Consider the following 13473-nt stretch of genomic DNA (forward strand, 5'->3'; position numbering starts at 1 on the left):
ACTGAGAGTGATCCTGAGCTCTGACTCTGCTCACCAGTTTGCTCACTGAACTCTTCTGAGCTCGTGATGACTACATTTGTATCAGTGCAAATTGAGATGCTGCAGAGTGTGAGAAAACTGTCAGGACTGGACTGGCACATAAGAATGGAATTCTCATGGACTAACTCAAACTGAATCCATGATAAATAATAAAAAGCACAGTGGTGTAGAGTTCATGGACTGAAATGTCATGTTTTCATAACTGGTTGTGATGTTTGCATGAAGCTGCAGAAAACTTAGAGTGCGTGTGTAGGAGAATGAGTCCAGCTGTGGCTCTTCAGAGGCATTAAAATGTCTCTGTTACTCACTGAAAGGAGATGACTGGTGCAATTAGAACAGTAATAAGCATCTCTGAAGTCTTGTGTCTGCACACAAAATGATGTCTATCTGTTCAAAACTCTCAGGAGCCTGATGTTTTGCATGGGATTGTGCAGAGCTAAGTAGACATCTTTTCATATTAAAATCTGTAGATCTTCTTTTCTAACTGAGAACACTTCTCAGTGTGCCCTAGGGATTTAGTCCCCTTAATTTCAACTAGACTGCTATATTTTCTAAACCAAAATTGTATTGTTTGAACCTAGATGAATGTGTCTTATTCACTGACTTAAAAGGTCTGATTTACCAGAATTATTTCAAAAGCTCCAGCAGAGAGTCATTAAGCAAAACAGACTTCAAGTAAAAATGCACTTGTCACTATTATTGACACAGACTTAAAGGCATGCTCTAATATAAATGTAAGCCAATGGAAAGAAAGAGCTAAAAAAGTATTAAGAGGTAGGAATGAGTTTTTGTTTAGAGTAGGACTAAGGGAATCTGTTTTGGTTTCAGATGGGAGTTCTTTGTCCTATTCCAAATCACATGCTTAAACCTCCTGCTGGGACACAGTGGTTTATCATGAGAATTGACAGCCCCCAGGGAGGAAGGCAGCAGCTCTGAAGTAATTTGGAAAGCAACAATGGTCTTTGAAATGGAATTCTTAGAACATCCTGTCTATGGGATATTTATGAATCAAATGCTTAGCCTGTGAACTGCTAGAAACTCCGTGATCGAGGAATTCTTGTAGGCTTCTGGTGTTGAAAAATTTGTGCAAGTAGGAGAAGCTGCTGTGTAGAAAATAAGCAGTGTGTAAGTGTGTATTGCTGAACTCTTATCGTCTGCTGTTAATGTTGGAGGAATTCTCCTGTTTAGCCAAGCATTCAAGTCATTGGTGTTACTGATGGAGCTCTCTCTGCAGAATCAGTTCTTGCTTTCTCATTTCCCCAAATGGACCAATTCCTGTTTGTTTTGGAGCTGTTGGAGGTTACAGGCTGTGAGCAGTTAATAGAGTAGTAACAGTGTTTATGCCACAGACTTGTGTTGAAATTTCTTTAGTTACATAGAACTCTTCAGTTTGATCAGAGCTGTGGTCTGTGTACCAGATGTTGCAGAGAAGAATGATTGGGTTTTTTTAATTTTTCACTTGCATATTTTCAACTGTATGTAAGAACTTTTTGTTATAAACGTGACACAGCAGGTTTGGCAATGCTTCCATCTAAACAGGGTGGATAGAAAAGGATTATTAGTTCTTGAAGCATTTGTTTTGGTTAACCCAGCTCGAGTTCTTTAAGCTTCTGCATTGTATTTTGTGGTATCCCATTTCCATCCCAGTGAGACTCCTTTATTTTCCTTTTCTGTTAAAGTTATTAGCCACTTCTCCATGTCTCCTATGTTTGAAAATTATGGAGAATCTCCTTTCAAGGGCAGAAACTGACAGCTCTTATGCCTTCACCTCCACTAGGTATGCTGTGGTGCCAAGTCTGAGTTTTGGGTTGAGTTGGGTTAAAATGAGGAATTTTCTTTTTAAGAAATAGCAGCTGCATGATAACAGCAGTAGAAGTGGAGTTGCTTCTCTGAGGCAATCTTATTTCTCTTCCAAGGCTCCTGGCTCCATTTCCCAATAGACTTCATTGTTTCTGTTGCTTTTGTTATTCTCTTTTAATGAGATTGTCCTCTTCCCCTCTTAAGACCTATTGCTTTCTACAGAGTGAAAGCAGAGAGCAGTAAACTGGGATTTTTGCTTTACCCAGTCCTACTACCCTCATTTCCCACAAAGTTGCCCTATTTCCAAATGGGCTCTTAAGATTATTTTGATTAGCATAGCTCCTCCATGTCCAAGCTACAGGAGTCTCCCACGCTGTCCCCTTTGGGAGAAGCCAGTACTGGAGATAAGAGAGGAAACACTGACCTTTACTTCTATTGGAATAAATGACAATATTGCAACTATCTTAAAAATTTAATTGTTTCTTATCCCAGGAGACTCTCACAGTGTGAATGGAAACCAGTTGAGCTTCTGGAGGAGGGTAGAGCAGGTTTAACCCTGAATTCTGCTGCAATGCACACTAATTGTTCTCTGCAGCCTTTTATTGTGTGGCTGCTAGATAGAGATTGTGGTCCTGCAACCTCCTGTGTGCAATGTCTGTGTTGTGGTTTCTGCAGATAGATTCCTTATGTTCAAATTCTTGGAGTAGAATATGTAGTTTGACTTTGTTGGGTGTTAAATCTGGATTCAGCTCCTTAGGTGAGGGAAAACAACTGTCTCAAAGGCTTCGAGAACTTGAGCATTCTTTGAAAAAAAATGTACAAGAACCTTGCTTGCCAGAACCCAGAGTATTGTGAATTGATTGTGGATCTGGATCATGGTTTGATCCCTGGCTCGGTCTTGCATTGTTTGGAGTCCGGCAGTGGCTGGCTTTTGGACAGCATGTCCTAGAGCGAACTTGTGCAATAGTGTCAGCAGCTGTAATTATCACAGGAATTCTGCTGAAAAGTAACTGCTAGACATTTGTCAGACTGCTGATTGTTTTGGAAAGCCTTGCATTTACTAAATCGGCACTCTTTTTTTTCCCTGTCTCCCTTGACCAGATGAATTTGATGCCTACATTATTGTGTCCTTCGTAAATGCCACCCTGGTGCTGTCTATTGGAGAGACTGTAGAAGAAGTGACTGACTCTGGATTCCTGGGTACTACACCGACCTTGTCCTGCTCTCTTCTTGGTGATGATGCTTTGGTACAGGTAATGGAAAGCTGCTTCTTACGTCTACTGTCTGCCACTCTCAGCTTGCTGCACAGATGTGATTTCTGCAGTAGTGCAACACATATCTAAAGATGCTGATTGGCAGAGAATGATGCTGATTCAGCCTTTCCCTTTTTATATCTTGCAAAGTGAAACTGGACGAGTTCAAAATGGTCCTAATCTCCTTCAGTAGTTCCTTGCTGTGGTTGAAGGATGCAGTTCTCCCAGCTGGCAAGTATTGTCCTGCTGGTTCAGCCTGGTGCATAGTTGATGGATCACTGGCTGCCAGGAGCAGTTCTTGCCTTTGGCTTCTGCTGAGTCAGAACCACCAGTGAAAGGGGAGTGAAAAGATGGTAAATACAGAATTGATGTGACGTTTTTTGTTTTCCTTCAGGTTTATCCAGATGGGATCCGGCACATCCGAGCAGATAAGAGAGTAAATGAATGGAAGACACCAGGGAAGAAAACCATTGTAAAATGTGCTGTGAACCAAAGACAAGTAGTGATAGCACTGACTGGAGGAGAACTGGTTTACTTTGAGATGGACCCGGTATGTGTGTTAATGTTGTGAATGAGTTTGGAAGAGTGAGGTATGGGTGAATAAATTGTTTTAAAATTGTGATATTGTTTATATAACAAAACAAAAACATTGTTTAAAAACAAAGTATCTGATTAGTGAGTCTTATGTTTTTCTTTCTTAGTCAGGACAGCTGAATGAGTACACAGAGAGAAAGGAGATGTCGGCCGATGTCGTTTGCATGAGCCTGGCCAATGTTCCCCCTGGGGAGCAGCGTTCCCGGTTCCTTGCTGTTGGACTGGTGGACAACACTGTCAGAATTATTTCACTTGACCCTTCAGTGAGTAGCTGCTCTGGTTTTACACTTTCATTGGTTTGAAATTTTCAGAAGGATCCTCCAGATTTGGACTGTAACCATCCAAACATGGTTTTTCTCTGCTCGTTGGGAGGAAGCATGGCCCTTGATCCTTCCCTTTAACAGATACTCTGGTTTTATTGAGAATCACTTGTGCCTCTGGAAGTTCAGCTGATAAGTCACAAAATAATTTTCTTCTACTGTTTTTTTTTTTTTTGGTGGGTTTTTTGTTGGGTTTCCCCCTCTCATCTCCCTGTTCATACCTGTACTAAAAGCAGACTCATTCTGCAAGCAAGTTGGCAGCAAACTTACCATTTGTCTCCCTGCAACAGATGAGGTGTTCAAAGCTGGTTGTAGTAACCTAAAATTTTGCTCAGGTCACTCCATGCTAAATAGCAGCAAATGGTGCTAAAAGAATTTGGAAGGATCCAGTTTATCTTCTCTAAAGGCCAGGCAGTTACCACTCCTGCTTGTCAAAATGCATAGTGCCAGCATCTGTTGTGCCTTTTTTCTTTTTTTTTTTTTTTAATGTGAATACTTCTTTCTGGAAGATCTAAAAGGGCATCTTTAAGCTCCATAGATGGAGCTTAAATCCTGTCTTGCCAAGCCAAGCCTTGCTGACTGGAGTTGTCCCTCTGTTCTGTTTTCCCCAGGATTGTTTACAGCCCCTGAGTATGCAGGCGCTGCCCGCACAGCCCGAGTCGCTGTGCATCGTGGAGATGGGTGGCACAGAGAAGCAGGATGAGCTGGGAGAGAGGGGCTCCATTGGCTTTCTGTACCTGAACATTGGACTGCAGGTGAGGGAATGGTTCCTGCCTGGTTCTGACAGCCGTGTGTTGAGTTTTTGCTTGAAAGCTGGATTGTTAAAATAGCCCTGTCATCATGCAGTGCAACAAAGCCTGGCTTCCCTCTTTGTTACAATGTGTTTGACAACCCTGACTGGGGAATTCACTGTGTGACTTTGTAGAGGTGTGAGTTTCCCCATACATTTTTAGACTAAAGACTAGTCAAAAGACAGTGTATTACACCAGATTTTATGTAGGACAGACTGTGCTTTTCCCATTCAAGAAGGAAGGCATATTTTAAGAAATATTTCTGGGTGGAATGTTGAGCAGCTCTTTAAAAACTGCCTGTAGGGCAGAGTATCAAACAAGTAACTGCCCACAAGCAGAGGCTCTGCTCTAATAATTTAGCTGTTACACAGCTTTTTGTTATATCCATTACAGATTCTCTGATCTTTGACAATTCAACATGAGGTAAAAACAATCATCATAGTTTAGCTTCTTCCACATGCCTCAAGTTTGATGTCAGAATGCAATCTCTTTTTAAGGAGCCTGAGTTTTTGGGTAAATCCTTAGTACCAAGAGGGATGGGGATCTGAAATCCACCCTCAGGTTTTTATGGCTTATGTGATATACTAAAGTTCTCAGTCTGTGTTTTATTTTGGGGGCAGTCCTTTCTGCCTTGTAGAACTGTGCAGGAGCTCTGCTTTCTTTGCTATTACAAGTCTGGCTGTAGGGGAGAGTTGTACCGACAGCTAGGAAAACAAACAGCTAAATTCTTCAGAAACTGCTTCTCAGTTGTTTTGAATTATACACATAGTAAGTTACTTCTTACCTTCAACCTGAATCTTGTTTTGCTGCTGTCAAGAACGGTGTGCTGCTGCGAACCGTCCTGGACCCTGTCACAGGCGATCTCTCTGACACCAGGACCAGATACCTTGGCTCCCGGCCTGTCAAACTCTTCCGCGTCCGAATGCAAGGCCAAGAGGCGGTAAGGGAGGAGAGCTCTTGCAGGGGTGCAGATCCACTCCCCAGGCACCACATCCCAGATTTTCTTATGGGTGGGCAGGGTGGGGAAGCATCCCTGCAGCACAGCAGGACCCTCTGGGTAAGGGTGGGAAGTAGAATGACTTCATTATGGAGCTGCCTGGCTCACAGCTTGTTCTTTCAAAACCAGCCTAGCTCTTACTCCCCTTACTGCTGTGTAGTGCTGCCCTGCCTTCTCTGAACTAGGATTCATCTGACCCATAGGCTGTGTTTAGTGTGCTTGGAGAGGTCTGAGCAGGTTCTTGGGCTGAGAGGCACATCTTGCCTGCTATAGTGCACAGAGATGGAGAGAGCTCTGTGCAGAAAACTTACCCTTGAATGCTTGATGTAGTAAATGGTTGTGTCCTTGCATGTTGAGAATAGCTCAGCCAAGGGCTGGACAGCTGCCATACATGGTTCAAGGAAAATATCTGCAAGATTTGGCATAGAAGGAAGAATGTGTTTCATCAGAAGTGCCATTTCCAGCCCTTCTGATGTGGCACTGGGGAAATCAGCCACCCCCTGCTTGACTCATTTTTGGATGACACCTTCAGAGTTGAGAAATATTGCCGATCAGCATAGGGAGCTGGATCTGGGAATCTGAGCTCTGCTGTAGTGTTAAGGTACACTGGGTGAATCTCTTCAACTTGCTCTTGCCAGCTGTAACTTGGAGATGAGGAGCTTGGCAGCTGTAGCAGAAAATACCTGTAGAATAGCCGAGAATAATCTCTCTCTGCTTTGAGATCAGCTGTTGTCACTTAGGCAGAAACTAAGGTTGCACTGAAACTCATTTAGCCAAATGTATAAAGCTGAAAAGTTTGGAAGTCAGTCTGCTTCCTTTGTTTCTCATAATTTGATTTAGGCTAGTGAGGATTTTTAGTAAATGTCACTAAGTGCTACAGCACTTGGATTGTGACAAAGCAGTAAATATTTATTTTAAACAACCGGTTCCCATTAGAACAAGCTATTAAAAAAAAAAAAAATGACAGTATTGTAGATCTTGGTTTTTACAGGTAATAGTTTCAGTGCATCTCAGTTGGAGTATTTGTTGTATTTATATTACTTTAAAGTTCTTTTTCATAGCATATGCAATTTCCAGAGAAAGCTAAAAGTAAGGAGTGTCTCTCCAGGTGTCTTCTGAGCTGGGTGGGGTCCACCCACAAGAATTCAGTTGTTCCAGTGGGGAAGAGTTGGGCACTGTACATGCATTCCTGTTGCATAAAGTGAGCTTGCCTCCATTCCCAGACCTAATAAATTAGCTGCCTGTCTTTCCCAGGTGCTGGCCATGTCAAGCCGTTCCTGGCTTAGTTATTCGTATCAATCACGCTTCCACCTGACTCCCCTGTCTTATGAGACACTGGAGTTTGCATCTGGTTTTGCTTCTGAGCAGTGCCCTGAGGGCATTGTGGCCATCTCCACAAACACATTGAGGTAAGCATCAGAGGGGAAACACAAATGCTTGTGGGGTGGGATGCCAGGCAGGTGAAGCAGTGGTGAATTCCACCTGACATTCAAGTGACTTGACTTCAAATCATTATTATGGATAATGATTTGGTAGAAACACTTGGATGGGTTTCAGAAAACAGACAATTTAAGGAAAGTTATGCTGTCAAAAATAAATGGAGTGTGCTTCTCAGATTTGTATTTTCTATCTTTTTAAAATAAATGTAATTCAAGTTATTCTTCAATTCTCTGATCCTGAGAGAGGGAAGCTTTTAATAAATGTGGACCTGTTATGTATTAGGGTCTTGTGGTTTGTGATCTGAATTGGCTGCTTTACAGGAAATAAACCACGTGATTTCAGAAACCAGAGGCATGACAGGGATGTGTTTGTTGCCTTTTTAAAAGTTCAGCTGAGATACTAAAAAGATAAATGAAAATAATGGACGACAAAGTCAGATGCTGTGCTGTATGCACTTGAACAGGCACTTTTTTCATATCTGTCTTCATTGAAATATTACAGCATTCATTGCTTTTAAAGGAGCCATTCTTTCTGGAAAGACTTGTGGTTTTTAGACCCCAAATGCCAGAAGAACTGGCATTTCAGCTGGCAAGTCACAGGAAGAAAGAGCTGGCATTGCGTTTTTCATACTCTTTTTAACTGAAGTGCCTCTAAGGAGCATTTGATTATATGTCAAAGTCAGTATTGCATTTAGATTCAGATGATGTGTTCCCCAAACGTGCACTTTCTTTCTTCCATGTGCACTTTGTTCCTCTTCGGATAGACTTGCTTCAGCACCAGTCAGAATGCATCCTGGGACAGCAAGAGCCCTCAAAGACCTCGTGCTGCAGCACACACCTGTCTCACACCATGGGCTCCCATTTTAGGATGTTTGTTTTGCTCTGCTCTCTGGAGCTGTTTGCTAGTTGCTGTCTGGCCTGAGAAAGGTGCTACTCCTCTCTAGCACTAGCCAGTTTCACAAAAAAAAAGTTCCACTCCCATTTCATTCTCTTGGACAGCTGTTTTTAGGCCATGTTCAACACATGTCACATCTTTGTCCCCCAGGATTTTGGCACTGGAGAAGCTGGGAGCAGTCTTCAACCAGGTTGCCTTCCCGTTGCAGTACACACCCCGAAAATTTGTCATTCACCCAGAGAGCAACAACCTGATCATCATTGAGACAGACCACAATGCTTACACTGAGGCCACCAAGGCACAGAGGAAGCAGCAAATGGCTGAGGTAATTGAGCTGGGGGACAGGTACATCCATCTGTTCCCCAGAGGGGACTTTGGCAGCTGGAAGTGCTCTCTGCTCATTAGTTCCCAGCTGCCATTACCTGCAAGGCTTTCTGCCCTGTGTGAATGCAGGGACTGGAAGAGGAGTGGAGATCAAAACACAAATTTCAGCAGAATGCACCACGTCCCAGTGTTCCTTCCTTTGTGTGTTCTTAGGGCATATTTTAAAAACCACCCTAGTGGAGGACAGTCCTGCTTGTGTAACATGTTCTGTGGGGTTTCTGTGGTTGGTTGAGGATGCTTGCATTGCAGTGGGTTGTTTATTTTCTTCTCAGGATTGTTTCCAGGGTTGTTAATTTGGAGAAACGGCTCCCCAGACAACTGTCACTGGGGCAGGGCAGAGCTGACACAGCCGTGCTCTGAGCTGTTGAGGCTCCCTGGGGAAAATAAGCTCAGGCTGGGTAGAAGCTTTGGGACTTAATGGGTTTTATGCCTTCATAGGCAGAAGAATGCCCCAGAATACCTGGGCTTAGGCAAAACAGAGAGGTTGTATTCTATGCAGAGCATCAGCATACTGGGAAAAGAAATCACTGACCCGTTCTTTTCTCCTGTCCTTTAATGCTGTAGGAGATGGTGGAGGCTGCAGGTGAGGATGAGAGGGAGCTGGCTGCAGAGATGGCTGCAGCCTTTCTGAATGAGAATCTTCCTGAGTCCATCTTTGGTGCTCCCAAGGCAGGGAATGGTCAGTGGGCCTCTGTTATCAGAGTGATGAACCCCATCCAGGGAAATACGTTAGATCTGGTCCAGCTGGAGCAGAATGAAGCTGCTTTCAGGTAAGAAGCATTGCCAGATACAACAAAAGTCCCTGCTTGGATGAGTCTCAGGTGGTTTTGTCCTTTTGCTTATCTGTTACTGAGCTAAAATCCAGATGGAACATATTATCAAGAGACTTGAAATTCCAGAGGTGATTTGTCTTGCCTTTCCTTCCCTTCCAACTCTAATTTTGTCCTCATGTGGCATTAAGGGCTTGTGGTGCTCCATATGTGGTTGCTGTACCCCGGTGCCTAAAGAACAACACAGGGGTGTAAATGACAGATAAGAGAGCTGGAACAAGAGAATGTGCTGTTATCTCTTACTTTTCCTTCTCATCCAGATAAACTGAGGATAGATTAAATGGAAAGGGAAGTGGTAGAGGACTGGAGGGAAAAACCAACACAATAACCATGAAGAATAGCAAGTGCCTCAGCAGGCGAAGTAGAGTTAGGTCATGTTAGTCCAAAAGGCTGACCTGCCATTTCCAACCTGCCTGAGCTATTTACTGAGCAGGAAATAACACTGCAAGATGAGGAAAGTTATTTGTCTATGTCCCGATGGGAACAGCCTTTGAAAAATAGCTTCTAGTAGAGTTTTGCACATCACCAGGCAGTGTCCAGCCTGTGAAAGTGTAAAGTAACACTGGGCATTGTGAAAACATAAAATGCTTTGGGCATACGTGACAGCTAGAACACATATGGAGAGCGTAGTGTGGAAGAATGAACAAATGTGTGTTAAACATTTCTACAAGGAGGAAAAATGACCTCTTAAAAGGAAATGTCAGTGTTGAAGGGTTGGACTCTCAAATCTCTGCTGGGCAGGTGCAGGTTGTGCTGTCAGGGAATCCAGTCCAGGTGTGCAGCATTAGTGTGGTGATGACACTGATGTCCCGGTGTGTCCTGTCATTTCCAGCGTGGCTGTGTGCCGCTTCTCCAACACTGGTGATGAGTGGTACGTGCTGGTGGGAGTCGCCAAGGACCTGATTCTGAACCCACGCTCAGTTGCTGGAGGGTTTGTCTACACATACAAGCTGGTGAATAGTGGTGAGAAGCTGGAGTTTCTGCACAAGGTATGGGGAGTGATGGGATCATTTCCAGGCTGAGTGTTGGAGTAGCTCTTACTTGCCTTAGTGCTGCAGTAATATTGCAGTACTTGGTGCCTCCTGGGCAAGATTATCATGCTGGTGTTACTGGAATCAGCCTTGGAGAAAATTAGCTGCCTCCTACAAAATCATTTGGTACATCTTTTGCAGAACTGAGAATTGAACACAGATCTCACAAGAGTCCAAATTTTACCCATCTAATTGGGTAAATTGGAAAGGAGCAGTGTTTTTCATACCCCTGTTAGGGAGGGGAGGGAAATGGCTCTGTTTGCTTTCTGGAATATGAGCTCAGAGGGCTGCTTAAGCACTTGTTTACAGAGCAACTTGGGTTACTTGAACCCTAGTGCTAAGACTATCAGTCCTTGGCTGACCATGTGCAGCTGTTGTGAACTGTCATCTTCCTTGGATGCTGTTTGATTGTGTGTAGAAATTATTAGTGACCAACTTGTTTGATAGGTCTTGGGGGCTTCAGCAAAAGTTTCAGCAGAAAAATTACTGTTCTTCCCACATGCTTCCAGCATGGCTGAGATTTGAGCAGATGAACACATGGAAAGGAATGTTGTGGCTTACTCATTTCCTAGAGTCCTGATGCAGTGAGTGGGTTCTGTCCTGGACCACGGCCTTTGCTGCCACTGAACACCTACTGGGAAGTTGACAGAGCTGAAGTTGTGAAATAAACTTTTCTTAACCAGTGCAGCCAAGCTAGGAATGCTGTAACTGGATGCTCTCTCTGCATCTCTTCTCTGCTGTGGCTGATCATTTTGGATTGATTAGTTGTGGGACGTTTTTCAGACAGTAACCCTGTTGGAGTTACTGAAATTGTGGACACACTGCAGTTCTTCATATTTAACAGTTTCTTTGGTGGCAATGTCAGATGGCTGAATTACATTTGTGCCTTGCTTTAAAAACAGTCTGGGTAGATTTAGGCAAAGTCTAAAGTTTTTCTGTTGGATGTAAACTAAAACTAAGACTTGAGGCAACCAGACTTCTTCTTTTGCTGCCTGCCCAGTATGGGGTTCTTACAGCAGTCCTATGCTTCAGTTAGGGTGCGCTGCCGGCAGTGTGTTATGTGTGAGTGCCAATGGCTCTCTTAGCTCTGTGTGTGACATCTGCTGCTGTCAGAAGGCCTGTGAGGGACTGACCTGTTGCCTCTCTTGTAGAAAAAGATTGTTATTATCCTTTTACATTGAAAGCCTTGGTAGAGGCCACTGAACTTCAGCCATACCATTAGCTGTATCTGGTCTGTTTTATGTAAGGTTAGCACTCTTAGTGATGAGGATTTCACAATCTTCCTCTTCCCTCTCTAGACCCCTGTGGAGGAGGTCCCTGCAGCCATTGCTCCATTCCAAGGCCGAGTCTTAATTGGAGTTGGAAAGCTCCTGCGTGTGTATGACCTGGGCAAGAAGAAACTGCTTCGGAAATGTGAGAATAAGGTACTGCCTTCTGTTCCTGACCAGAGCTGTCAGTTTGGAGCAAGCAATACTTTGCAGCTAGAGTGAAACACAGGGTTTAGCTGCTACTCCAGCCCAACTGTTTATTTGGTCATCAGAGCTGTGTGTTTGCCTTGCTGGGTGCATCTATCCAGAGGAATGCTGGACTAGACTGGACTGTTGTGCTGCCCCTCTGCATCCCACACACACACCATTTTCTTATCACCTTTCTGACAGTAGTACTGCAAGTTCTTTTTTATCCTAGCTCAGTGCAGGCTGTTAGTGACTGTGTGCAGGGGTCTGTACAGACTGTTCCTTTGTCTGCTGCAAATGTGAGAGGTCTTAGCGAGATAGAAGAGAACTGCAGACATATTTCCTTAGTTTGGGTGATCAGCAGCTGGGGGACAGAAGCTGAAGGGTGCATATGACCACCTCGTCAGATCCCCAGAATGTTGAAAAGGGGATTTTCTCCTTGAAATTGATGGTTCTTCTTGCTGAGCATTTCTGGTACTTTAGGAAAAGAAATTGCAGAGTGTGTGTGATTTTCTAACTTAATTGCCTGCTCCTCCCTCTCTCATGCAAGCTGCAGAACCTGTGCCAGTAGCTCATTACTACACAAAAGAACTCCAGCAAGCTAACAGACAGACTGGGAACTTGTAGAGGAGCTTTTTTTTTTTTTTGGTGTGTGGTTTTGTTTGGTTTTTTTCCTAAAACATGACTCAAATGAAAAATTGAAGCTTTCCTTCTTGGGCCTTCCATGACCATGTAGTGAGGAGCCATGGAAGCAGTGCCTGCTTGTAGGGATGTCCTGGCATCTCCAATCGCGGTCTCACCAGCAGCACTTGTTCTCTGGACAGTGATCATACAGGGAAGGCTGTGAATGCCATGTGGTGCATGTTAGGTTGCCTTGTATTGATGGTGTATTTAGAGTGGGACTGTAGTATGGCAGAAATGAGGGTATTTTTGGAGGACATGATGGGAAGTGGGGAGTGAGCTGTAGTTCACAGGGGAAAAGAGTGTTTCAGCTGGAGTAGTGTTATACTTCCCTGTTTGAAGCACTTACGGTTTTGTCCTTTCTCTCTCAAAAGCACATTGCCAACTACATCTGTGGTATCCAAACCATTGGGCACAGAGTGATTGTTTCAGATGTTCAGGAGAGTTTCATCTGGGTGCGTTACAAAAGGAATGAGAACCAGCTCATTATCTTTGCTGATGACACTTATCCCCGCTGGGTCACTACAGCAACACTCCTGGATTACGACACTGTGGCTGGAGCAGACAAGTTTGGTAACATCTGTGTGGTGAGTGGGCTTTGCTGAAGTTGGGGCTTTTTGGACATATTTTCCCTTAAAACATCCATGATTTATCTTAAAAGAATGAGAATCTGTCATTAGCTGGAGACAACACCCTGTACCATTGACTTGTTTTCATGGGGTGGCTCTGTCATCATAGTGGGCTGCAGTTTATTTGTTTGTTAAATGAAGCGAGTAAGATAAAGCATCAGCAAGTCATAAACATATTTCTGAGGTGTCCAGTAATTTGTGTTTATATTGCCTCAAAACTTACTGTCAGTAAGCCTTGAAAATAAACTTGTTGCTGTGAAAGGGCCCATGAGAACTTGAGTCAGGGTTATCACTCTTACTTTTTCTGACTAAACCTCATCTCTGGCATCGAGCTTT

General features: G+C 43.7%; 1 protein-coding gene across 2 annotated transcripts in view; it reads left to right on the forward strand.

The window, feature by feature from the left end:
* Window positions 1–13473, forward strand: part of SF3B3 (splicing factor 3b subunit 3) — a 28941-nt gene that overhangs the window by 11480 nt on the left and 3988 nt on the right. For both annotated transcript variants that reach the window (XM_053952818.1, XM_053952819.1), the window contains exons 12-22: window positions 2941–3092; window positions 3487–3642; window positions 3794–3949; window positions 4618–4761; window positions 5615–5737; window positions 7049–7203; window positions 8279–8453; window positions 9077–9282; window positions 10175–10331; window positions 11672–11797; window positions 12883–13095. In XM_053952818.1, coding sequence (XP_053808793.1) covers window positions 2941–3092; window positions 3487–3642; window positions 3794–3949; window positions 4618–4761; window positions 5615–5737; window positions 7049–7203; window positions 8279–8453; window positions 9077–9282; window positions 10175–10331; window positions 11672–11797; window positions 12883–13095 — 1763 coding nt within the window. The remainder of the gene's footprint in view (window positions 1–2940; window positions 3093–3486; window positions 3643–3793; window positions 3950–4617; window positions 4762–5614; window positions 5738–7048; window positions 7204–8278; window positions 8454–9076; window positions 9283–10174; window positions 10332–11671; window positions 11798–12882; window positions 13096–13473) is intronic.

Source organism: Vidua chalybeata, chromosome 11, assembly GCF_026979565.1.
Source record: "Vidua chalybeata isolate OUT-0048 chromosome 11, bVidCha1 merged haplotype, whole genome shotgun sequence".
In the NCBI taxonomy this organism is placed as follows: Eukaryota; Metazoa; Chordata; class Aves; order Passeriformes; family Viduidae; genus Vidua; species Vidua chalybeata.